General features: G+C 32.9%; 1 protein-coding gene across 1 annotated transcript in view; it reads right to left on the bottom strand.

Moving 5' to 3' along the window:
- Positions 1 to 12,948, bottom strand: part of LOC106869101 (endoplasmic reticulum aminopeptidase 1) — a 1,169,084-nt gene that overhangs the window by 754,160 nt on the left and 401,976 nt on the right. Inside the window, exon 4 of the mRNA XM_052970645.1 lies at positions 3,970 to 4,243. Within this exon, the coding sequence (XP_052826605.1) occupies positions 3,970 to 4,243 (274 nt within the window). The remainder of the gene's footprint in view (positions 1 to 3,969; positions 4,244 to 12,948) is intronic.

Below are 12,948 nucleotides of genomic sequence, written 5' to 3'. Positions count from 1 at the left end.
TATATATATAGATAGATAGATAGATAGATAGATTGTAACATGCAAGGGATTATGAAGAGAATGAATAAGACAATAATACATGTGAAATAAAATTTTAAAACATGAATTTGTGTGTGTATGTGTGCGTGCATATGATACAATAAAGAAATATTGTAGCATATTGTTATTTTATATACAATAACTACAATAGGTATGCCTCTTCATATATAAATACAAGCATTTGTCCTAACATCTTAATGGATCCATGAACAGTATATTGCAGTGATCAGCTGAGTAACAGATGAAAGAAATAATACAAAGTTATATTGCACAGGCCAGAATAGTTCTATAAAAGTAATTAGATGGTAGCAGAAGTAAGAGGCAACAGCTGAACTCAAGGACATGTGTGAGTTTGTATTATTGTATTTATAAGGGTGGCACCAAAGAATTGGTGAGTCAAACAAGTGTAGAGATGTCATTGTAAAGATGTCTAAAAGACATTGTAGAACTGTAAAGACATTGTGTAGAGAATAGAAAATACAACAGAAGTGCATAGCATTCATTGTATAGGTGTATAGAAGACAGTAGAAGAAGTGTATATAAGTAACTGTACAAGAGTATAAAAGATAATGTAAAATGTATAGAAAAAATTGTTTAGAAGTGAGCTGAGGACACAGAAGAAGTGTGCTGAAGAATATAGAAGACCCTGTAGATCAGGTTGTGTACCTTTTTGCCTAAACAAGGATTTGTCCTTCTCCCCTATTATGGGGTCAATAAAATAAATATTTGATAGTAAATTAATATCATTGACTAAAACCTTGAAAGTGATTACTAGCATTTGTAGGACATATTCTTCACTACCTTCATTCAATACTTTCAAGCTTATGATTTTGATTTTTATTGAATTATTAAAACTGTAAAAAAAAAGTCTATTACTTTTTCCTTAATTTTTAATGGTTTAGTCTTGAGGAAGAAGGCATGTCCTTCATCCTGGAGTTGATGTTCTTTTTGAACAACTTCAACATCATCCACCTCACTGGTCTTGTAGGAACTGCAAAGACCAAGGCTATAATCTCTTCCTACAGACCAAACCACTAAGTTAACAATTGCCAAACAAACATGGGTATTGATGGAACAAAGGAAAAATGACAGGCAGAGGAAGAAGGATTGGATTAATGGTTATTAATGCATCTAGAGTAAAAATGGAGAAGGGACAAGGGCATGAGCTGGGAGACAAGAAGAGAACAGATGTATGATCTGGGTGTTTCTGAGAGGAGACAGTATGAGACCAACTGGCTGTAAGAAGCACAAGGCACTGTAGTGGCAGTATCCAATATTTTCAGATTAAAATTTGGTCATGAAATTCTTGTCTATGTTGTGCTACTTGTTCCAAGAATGCACTGGTTGTCAAAGGATAACACAACTAACCTCTAATTTCACCCTTTCCTTTAAATATACCAGCCAGAGTGGCTTTATAAAAGCATCATGTCTGTATGATTATGAGTTATAGGAAGGGCAGCACACACACACATATATATAGTTATATATATATATATATAACTATATATATATATATATATATATATATGTATGTATGCATGTATCATTGACTAACAATATCAAACAGGCAGTATATAATATTGATTCAGTGACGTGAGAAATAAACCATACAGAGAACATAATATCAGCTACACTGATTTTTATTTTTATTTTTTAAACTTCAAATACGTAGAATGTGTATAATACACGTTCTTGTTTGATGGGCAAACATATAGAACATGACACAGTCACTGGTCAGCTGGAAAAACATCAGAGACTTGGCAAGTAAATATCAGAGTAATCATATTTCTACTGGGTTTCATAGACAAACATTTAAACAAGCAGAAGAATATGTAGAATAAACTAGAGTAGTGAAATCACCTTATATCACTGTTGACAATGACACCGTAGTTCCAGTTATGTTTGTTTTGCTCAGTATATTTATTAATGTTTTAGTGTGAGAATAATGAGAAAATGAAATTAGATCATAATAATAACAACAGTGGCAAGAAAAATTAACAGACAAAAACCACAGAAAAATCATAAAATTTGGTAACATGTCAATGATGCTGTTTATATTATATTTATATCAAAACAACAATGAAAAGCTGATTATCCCCAATTCTTGGTTATTTTCTCCCTCTCTTTCTCTCTTTCTCACTCCCTTTCACTCTTCTTCTTCTCTATCTCTTTCCATCATTCTCTCTCTCTTACCCTGCCTGTCTCCATTTCTTTCTAACACCTCTCTCTGTCTTGTCAGTTTGTCTCTCTTTCTGTCTGTCAGTCTTTCATTAGTTGCCTTATTTCTTGCTTTTCATTTCCAGGGAGTGTGTGTGTGTGTGTGTCTATCCATTAGACTTGGAATCAAATAAATGTGCATGCATGCACACACACACACACACACACACACACACACACACACATACAGACATTCCTATGCCTGCTAACTAATATATGTAGTCACATATCATATGACACATGGTCACACAGGTGCACAGACACACATACACACACATGAAAGACCAAATGCAAACCACGCATCAGTCGATGATTAGGAGTTAAAACCAGAATTAATAAAAACACATCAACAGACCTGACTGATAAGGAAACATCAGAGAAAACTTATGTTTACTTGTTTATCAAGCAGTATTTTTACTAATTTTTTTAACAATATCATTGAACTACATGCTTACTAGTTCATTAAATGATATCCCCATTGGTTTATTACACAATACGTTCACTACTTCATAGAACAATAAATTTATTAGCTGATTAAACAATGTTCATTGATTTATTAAATAAACACCAAGTTCATGCTAAGGTGAACTTGAAATGAAATGGTGTCACATATTTCTACTGAATTTAATACTGTCAAAATGAATTATCTTATCCAGATCTGGAATAAAGATAGCTAAGTAAATTTGTCTTAAGCTTCCCCAAAACATATGCTTCTGGGCTGGTTGTTACCTGTCATTTTGTATCATTTACCAAATAATTGATGCACATGATATTTATAAATTCCAAGTAGCATAGACCCTGTAATCTGATATCCAGGGGAATTGAAGCTATCAACCAATGATGAGAGGCTTACTATTTTATCCACTTGGGGATGTCACCTATGCAAAATAAAAAAGAAACTTTTTTAAATATCTCTCCATTTGTTACAACAACGAGGGTTCCAGTTGATCTGATCAATGGATCAGCTTGCTTGGGAAATTGACATGCAAGTGGCTGAGCACTCCACGGATACATGCACCCTTAATGTAGTTCTCCGGGAGATTCAGTATGACACAGGTGCTACTCCTTTTTGTCAAGTGAGTGAACTGGAGCAATGTGAAATAAAGTGTCTTGCTCAAGGACACAACATGCTGCCAGGTATTGAACTCATGATCTTACGATTGTAAGCCAAATACCATAACTACTAAGCCATGCACTTCACCAAAGAGAAGTGTGTAAGAAATTATTTATTCTATATTGCAATAGGTGAGCAACAAAATAATTGTTATGGGCTAATTACTGGTTCTAATCACTGAGCCAATAACTAGTTCAGCTTACTTCTGATGGTGAAAGTGGCAAGGAAGTGTCTGTAATTTGGTACAGAAAAAAATATCACTAAGGACTTCATTCATTTGCCAACTATTTTTTGAGAGTCTTCTGAGTATCTGTAAACGTTTATATTTCACATATTCTTGCACCAGCCACACAAGTCTTCTATTTCTGACACTCTGCATGTGATCTCATAAATTGTTGCTTCCATAATTTATATTGAATACAATTAATAGAAATTTTACCTATATGGGTTAAATATAAGAATGTCTATTTGCATTTATAATATATATAGAAAAAAATGTATTGTACACACACATACAAAACAAAAGTAAGAAATATAAATTACAACAAAGAGAAATAGGGAGACAATTGCACAGGAAATAAATATTGTTGATGATTTACCTTAATTCCAGTTTTGCTTATTCCACTGACTGATGCAAAATCAGAAACAACAAATGAAACTAGGTAGGTACTCATTTTTGGTGTTGTATCAAAAGAATCCAAGAAAAGTCCATGAATATAAGATGTAGTTGTCTTTAAAGGCATATTGAACAGAGTTTTGTGACGCTGTTCTCTCACCATAAAAAGTGTGAAATTTGCTTTCTTGTCCGGCTCATCAAAACAAGGAAATGCCAGCCGAGCAGATGCCGGTTCAAAATGTGTTGTGGCCAAATACCTAGAAAAAAGTTAAAGAAAATCAGTAAGTTGATGGCATTTTACTTAAAATGAAATGAAATCAAAACAAAATTGAATAATAATTTTAAAATTAAGCTTATTTTAGATAATTGCTTTGCTTTAAATTTAAGATGAACATATCTCCAATATGTTATGCACATACATGTATGTGAAAGATAAGCCTGTATTCATATATGTTTATATTTGTATAAAATATGTCTTAACATATATTTTAATTGCTGTAATTATATACTAATGACCTACAGTGAAGTCTCCTCCTCTTTGTTCTGCATCCTCTGAAGACCCCAGAACCAAGGAAAAAACTACCACAACATCAAGTGGAGCAACATTGAGAGATCTGCTTATTCACCTGGAATCCATAATTGAAAGATCTACCTCCATGAGAATGGCATATACCATAACAGTCTACAGAATCATCAACAGAAAAATTGTTGCTAACAGAGAATTCCCTGTTAATTAACTTTCAGCCATTAGCTGCCAGTACCTCAGAAGTACCATAATAACTCTAGCTGACCCAAAATGAGACTGTTCTCCTTTCAATGACCACCCAGTTACATATACATTAAACATTATATGCAACACCTTGCCCAATAACATGACTCCACAGATACACTATGTGATGTTGTTAACACATTCATATGCAACATGACACCAACAAATTAATTGCCCCATTATGTGGAACAATAGGCACATTCCATTCCAATCTTTCTTTTCCTTTTTTGATATCATTATATTTGTGAAGGTTGTAGATCAGCAGGCACCACTAGACTTTCTCCTCAACTACACAGAACATAAACAAAATTATATATTTTGTTGCTGATTTACCTAATTTCTCACAAGACATGAACTAACCAATAGAGGTCCCCTGAATATTATCATTTAGAAGCCATTTTTCTTTCTTGTCCCTTTAAGCCAAGATATCTGTCCAGCTAGATGGCTATTTATATCTATGAAACATTGAGTAATGTGAGACTGAGTAAACCTTTTAAAAACACTTTCAAACAGTTTCTTTTGTTTGCTCACATACACACACATATGTATGCATATATTAGGCAGTTAATAGATTGATACAGTTCTTAGGGTGTTGGTTGTGATATTTAGTGTCTATGCCATTAGTTGAAATTTTGTTGAGGTCAGCTTTGCCTTTCCTTTTTCTGCGATCAACGAATAAAACTATCAGCTCTTCCACTCTCTGGGATATTCTACTGGATAAAAGCTGAGTGGGCTGAAAGGGTGTATGTGTCTGCTCATAATTACACATCCATATAAAGCCATTAGCAACACATGGTGGTACAAGCTTGATACCAAGTCATCTTTGATGGTGTGTGATAGCCAATGTTTTTAACTATTCATTGATTTTCACATCAGTATTTCCATACTGAGACATTGTTTTACGATGGAAAGCCCTTTATTGCTAACTATTTTTCTGATTTACAAGTAAGAGTTCTCTTACTCAACATTTTCAACTACGAGCCAACAGATGATATTTTGTCAAAGGAAATGGCAACAATATCACTACTTGCATGTCAGTGATTTTCATAGAAGTACAAATGTAAGCACACAGAAATGCATTCACATACAGACACTCAAACACAAACAGATATGACAAAATTCTTTTAGTTTCCATCTACTAATAATCACTCCCAGAGCTTTGGTTATCTTGGGGTGTTAGTCGAAGAAAAGGTACCTGATGGGATGGAATCTAAAATTATATGGCTGCAAAGCATTCACACAGTCATGTCTCACACCACCAACTAGTTATCTTGCTCTGTGGATCATCAAGCATATATTCATTTCTTGATAATTGTGCATATTTGTGTGGGATATCTGCCAACATCATACCCTATTATATTGTTTGTTCTGCTACCCAGCGACAAAAGAATTTTTATCCACACAAACTTTCAGAATATTATATTCTTCTTCATCACATAGAAACATAGAAATTGATGACATTTAATTACATTGATTTTAATAATACACCAAATTATCTTTTTAAAATTTTCCACTTAATTTACTTCCATCATTATTTTCTCAATTTCAACAGCTACTCTGTACATTTATCCAATTTCCCCCACCCACCCCATCTCCAATTAAATGCTAAAATTTCCTTCTTTAACATATGTATTACTACAATCACCTCCTCCTCCAGATTTTTTTCAAGCTTTATCATTTATTTCAGCACACCTAATTTTAACAAAGCCCACCTATTTTTCAGCTTACCTTACATTTCACCATCATGATATTCAAATTCTATGTCTTATTTTTGGCTTTAATTTTAATGAATTGCATCCATATCATCTTACTAAACATAGAATAAAATTCATAATAGTTCAAATTATATTTTCTAGTAATGAATGTTTTTGAACTGCTAGAAATGGGATAGCAAGAGGTAGAATGCCTTGTAGTATTCATTTCAGCAATCCTAGCAAAGCTGAATGTCAAAGTTGACCTGTTGACCTTAGTAAGATTTGAACTCAGTGTGCAGAAGAAGTTACTGCAACTGATACCTCAAATCATTCTATCAATTTTGCTAAGTTGCCACTTTAAACTGTATGTAAGGAAGTATGTATTGAAGTATAAAGCATGATATGATTGGAATGAGACTTGTTGAGGTAGTTTTCTACCTACACTCACATACACACACTTTAGCATAACTGATGCAGAAAAATATTAATAAAATATGTAATGCGAAAAAATATGAACATTATATATATATATATATGTGTGTGTGTGTGTGTGTGTGTGTGTGTGTTTGTGTGATTTTGTATTAAGACTTAAAAACAAGTTTATATTTACCATAGTGTGTGTGCGTGTGTGTGTATGTGTGTGTGTGTGTGTGTAGGTGGAAGAATAAATATTGAAGAACATAAAAAAGAACACTAAAAATATAAAAGTAAATAAAAACTAATGAAAGAAAAACATTAGTTGATGTAAACAATATTATTATAGAACTGGAAGTGTTTTTAACAAAGTTAATGTTTTATGATATGATTTTTGTAAAATTTTTATTTAAAATGCTTTGTGCAAAAATATTTTATTTTTGTTGATCAATGTTAACAGATCCAAAACTTTAGCCTGTATATCATTGGAATTGTGCCAAGAGGTGCTGATTTTGTATCAAGACTTAAAGACAAGTTTATATTTGCTATAGTATTTAAGTATAATGCATTGTTAGGATCTCTAAGGTCTTTGCTGGGCTAATATATTTTCATGTTTGCGAGTTTATATTCCACAAGGTTCCACATATATTGGATCTTCCCATAAATAATGCAGTTTTTTCAATTGCATGAACTAAAAATCAGAGGGGGATGGGATAAACTACCTGCATCAACTTGCTATAAAAGCAGGTAGTAATTTTATCTTGTCCTTATCCTTAGTGCAAGTTTTGAAGCCTGCAGTTCGATTTTAATAGTTATTTTTTCAAAGCTACAATGGAAGTGACAAAGGAACATATTCAGCATATTTTGCTTTATGAGTTCAATAAAGGTAATAATGCAACAGAAAGTGTGAGGAATATTAATGCAGTACAGGGATGGAGATCAGACAATAAGCATAAGTCAGTGTCAACAGTGGTTCCAGAAATTCCAAGCGAGAAACTACAGACTAAAAGATAAACCTTGTCCTAGAAGATCTGTAGAGATCGACAAAATCATCCTGGAAACACTGGTGGAAAGAAATTCCATTATAACTGTTGAGGAACTAGCAGAGAAGCTTGGATTTGGTCATTCAACCATTCATCGACACCTGTGTGTCATTGGAAATGTCATCAAATTAGGTCAACGGTTCCTCAAACTTTTCGAGTCTAATCGTGGACAGAGAGTGAATGTGTGCTCTTCTTTGCTGTCACGTCTCACGAAAGAACCTTCTTTGGACCAAATAGTGACTGGTGACAAGAAATGGGTTCTCTATAAAAATGGCAAGTTCCAAAGACAGTGAGCAGGGAAAGGAGAAGCATGGGCACCCCAAGCTAAAGAAGGTTTTCACCTATGTAATGTGTCGTTATCTATTTGATGGGATATGAAAGGTTTAGTCCACTTTGAACTTTTAAACCCCCCAAACCAAACGATAACAAAGGAAATCTACTGTGAGCAGCTTGAGTGGCTTAAGTCAACGCTAGAAGAAAAACAACCATCTTTGGTTTTAAGACGAAAGGTGTTCTGTTATCAGGATAATGCTCAGCCACATACAGCGTGGCTGACATTCCAAAGGCTGGAGCAGTCTGAATGGGAATCGATGCCCCACCCACGGTATTGACCAGACATTGCCCCATCTAACTACGATTTATTCTGCAGTCTTCAAAATCATTTGGACGGAAAATATAGGAATTCTGTAGACAAGGTCAGAACAGTACTAGAGGAGTATTTTTTGTCTCAGACAAGTGAATTTTGAAGTGGGGCCTTGCAAGTCTACCAGACAGATGGAAGAGCATTGTAGAAAATGAAGGAGAGCATATTTATGATTAAAAAAGAACTTTGTTCACCTTAATTTTGAAAAATAAAGAAACTATGAAAAAAAAATCACATTATTTATAGGATTACCCAATAGTTTACTAATGACGGTTTCTGTATTCTGCATGCTGAAAAGAGAAATGATCTTAAATGTATTGGCTATCAGTTCAATAGAGTTTCTACCTATATCATCAAATGAAGAGATTTTGGTTCAATATGCCACTGGTTTATCATTGTACTCTTCATTAAGGGAAAGGGAGTAGTAATGCAACAGTTGTATTGAAATGGATCTTCAGACCAGTCTGTGTTTATAATTTCTTCTGTTGAGCTTTGATATTAAAGTAATGAGATTATCAGAACAACTAATAATTAACCTTTACTGTATTTTTTTATATTAAAGTATTTTTATTTGTGTAAGCCAAGGAAGTGCCAAAGTATTAGATGTAGGAAAATTTTCACTATATGAGGAATGACATTTCAACGAAAATGGAGATTAAGCAGATATTTTCTTTTCTTATTTATATTTGTGTACATGTATTTTTCTGTAGGGGAGATATTTGCAAGATTTTAAGATTGAAGTGATATTCAGTAAATTAGCAATTTCAGAATTTGTATTAACAGTATTTTTTTAAACTAAATTCTCAGAAGGTTTCTCTGAATCTATTTTCTGTAGAGCTATTAAAGAAGAATGATACAACCAGACTTAATTCTAAATGGAGAACTTTTTCTGAACAAATCTAATGTATAACATCGTAATGACTCAAACTTTTGCTTCACTATAAATATGCAAAGTTACATCAAAAAGCTCACTGCCTTTGCATTTAACCTGAGTACTCATTATTAATACTGGTTTCATTCTTGTCAGAGAAGGAACTTCAAAGCAGAAGAGCTTTCAAAAACGAAGGCTTTCATAGCAGGTAAAACTTCCACTACTGAGCAAATCTGCAATTGTTTCCACATTGAATGTTAACATGCTGTATTTCTATAATGTTACATTAGTGTTCTGTAAAATATAATTTTTGTATTACTAGAACCTAAAATTCATTTGCTAATTTCACCTACTACAATCTTTGCTGGATAGATTAGTCTCTATGTGGGATTATTTTAAAAGTTATCCTGTAGTTTTTAAAGATTATATAAGGTTGACACTTAGCCAGGCATTCAGCTCTATCATCTATCTTAAGTGGAAATATTTGTGTACATGATTCAATATTGGTATTATTGTACATTTTAGAATTTGTTGCTTTCTTTGTTTTTGCTACATTTGAAAAAATAGTCTGTTAGTAGGAGTAGGTTCTTTTTTTTATGTTTTCAGATGTATTTTAGTCATGAAAGTTGCTGAAAGAATTTAAAAATATTAACAATCAAAAATTGTTGGAACGTTTTATATTCTGCTGGATATTTGTGGCTATGAAATTTATATTTTTCTCTTTTCAGTTAATCAAATAGTCATTGGGTCACAGAAAAAGTTCTGTGTAGAATAGAGAATGAGGTGGAATATTTTCTATTTTTTCCACAATGAGATATTTCATGTACGTATTTCTTATCATATGACAAGATGCTGCCTCATCATGCAAATAGGTCTTTGCTGATTTGTAATGCCCAGCAAATGAAAAATAAATGTGAATGTGTTTGCATTTATAAAAAAAGAAGTAAAGTAAGTACTCAATAGAGAAGAAGGGTGTAAATAGTTGTTTACTCATATACTATGTTTTAAACATCAAAACTGAGTTACATTACTAACAATGATTATGAAACTGAGAAGTAATAAACTTACACCTACATTAGTTATTTGCAGGCTACTTCTATACTGAGTACTTCCTCTTTTGTGAATTCAGACATATGCATATATGTGTATACACACACATCATCATCATTTATACATTATCATCATCATCACTTTTACTTACATTTTCCAATGCTGATTTGTGTCATCAGCTCTTAATTTACTAACTATTATTGTGGGCTATCCATTATAGCAAAATATCAATAGCTGAAGAAAACAATACATTGTTCTATATACCAAACCTGATTAGGGACCTATGTGGTTGTTCAGCCTGTTAAAAATAGCAGCTAACCCTCCTTAGATTAAATCTCTATAACCTTAAAAGCAAGTAAAGATACATGGTGGAGGACACTAGCCCACGATGCTAGACAGTTGAATTAAATTGAGAACTATACAACATCTGCCTGCACTGTTTTATTCAAAGTACAACACTAGACTCCTTGTGATTATAAATGTCAAATACTTTATATCATTACCTTCCAACCTACAACCTTATGCACAATAACCCTCACTTGTCTTCATGTAAGATAATATTTTCTGTCTTCCTTCAAATATAATCAGCACAATAGTTGGTCGTGTTTTCTTGGAGAATTGCAAATGAACTACATCACTTGTATGGCACTGGTGACTGTTTACAATGAGCATGCAATGTCAAGAGAAGGGAACACAAACACGTATGTACACACATATATGTTGATGATGGTGATAACGATGTGTGTGTGTATATATATATATATATATATATATATATATATATATATATATATATATATATATATATATATATATATATATATATACCCAAGAGGAGACTAAAATAGGAGAATCAGTTAATCTTTCTCTTATAGCATAAAAAATTACATAATATTTACATGTGTTTACTATTATATCATGTGGTAACCATTACACAGACAACTGTTATTCATTTTAGAATGCCAGATAATCAGAAGAAAATAGTAATTCACTCTATTGTAAATAACCAACATTAGTTAGTAAGCAGTCAACATGAGAGCTGAATGTAAATTCAGTAGACCATTCAATATATGTTGTTGGCACTCCGTCGCTTACGACGTCGAGGGTTCCAGTCGATCCAATCAATGGAACAGCCTGCTCGTGAAATCAACGTGCAAGTAGCTGAGCAATCCACAGACATGTGTACCCTTAATGTAGTTCTCGGGGATATTCAGCGTGACACAGTGTGACAAGGCTGACCCTTTGAATTACAGGCACAACAGAAACAGGAAGTAAGAGTGAGAGAAAGTTGTGGTGAAAGAGTACAGCAGGGTTCGCCACCATCCCCTACCGGAGCCTCGTGGAGCTTTAGGTACTTTCGCTCAATAAACACTCACAACGCCCGCTCTGGGAATAGAAACCGCGATCCTATGACCACGAGTCCGCTGCCCTAACCACTGGGCCATTGCACCTCCACATTCAATATATAGCAGTCAAGAAAAGGAATTTTATCATTTATATTTAATTGATGTGATAAAGAAAGAGGGAGGCTGGTTAAAAGTATCATCAAGATGTCAAGAGAAGAGAAGAAATTTGACTCTTAAAAACATCTTAATTTAAAATAAGAAATTTTTGTGTACAAGAACAAAATTCTTAAGTCACTTAAATTCTGCAGATGTGTTTCTACGCAGGTGAAACTGTTTAATGTATCGTTTAAGCTAATTCAAAATTAAACTGGTAAATGAGCATAACTACTCAAATAACAATGATGATATAAAATTCATATATCTTTACAACATTACAATATAAGTGAACAGCATATACATGCATACATATATATATATATATATGTATATATATAGACATATATAGCTTGTTCTAAATCTCTGAGCAAGAAATCTGCAGTAACAGTACCAGATAATAATGTTTATATGCCAACAGAACGTAGCAGCCCTCTAAAGTACAATGTTACTGTTGTTATAGCCCCAAGAAAACAACTTTTCCAGCTGGCTATCGATACACAGTCTGTATCCTTGTAGCATTTGCAAGGGAGGTCATCACTGCTATTTCTAGCCTTATGTAATACTCACAGACCTGATATATGTGTGTATGTATATGTATATATACAAATACGCATAGGTACATATATGTATGTAAGTATATGTATATATATATACATATGTATACCTATTCAGTATATATATATATATATATAAGTATGTGTGTATGTATATTGAAACATGTGCAATTGAAGCACATGTTCCTCTTAAAAGGCGGTAAGTAATTATAAAATTAAAAGGTAATGCTATTGCTACTTCGGAATAATCCTTATTTCTGATACATATGTGTGTGTGAGTGTGTGTATGTATATATATAAATATGTGTGTATAGATATAAATATATACAGTATATATATATATATATATATATATATATATATATATATATATACATACAGTATATTTGTATATGTGTGTAAATATGTATATATATATATAT

This window comes from Octopus bimaculoides, chromosome 9 (assembly GCF_001194135.2).
Source record: "Octopus bimaculoides isolate UCB-OBI-ISO-001 chromosome 9, ASM119413v2, whole genome shotgun sequence".
In the NCBI taxonomy this organism is placed as follows: Eukaryota; Metazoa; Mollusca; class Cephalopoda; order Octopoda; family Octopodidae; genus Octopus; species Octopus bimaculoides.
The sequence above is the reverse complement of the archived record's forward strand: the minus strand, read 5'-3'. Positions and strand labels throughout refer to the sequence as shown.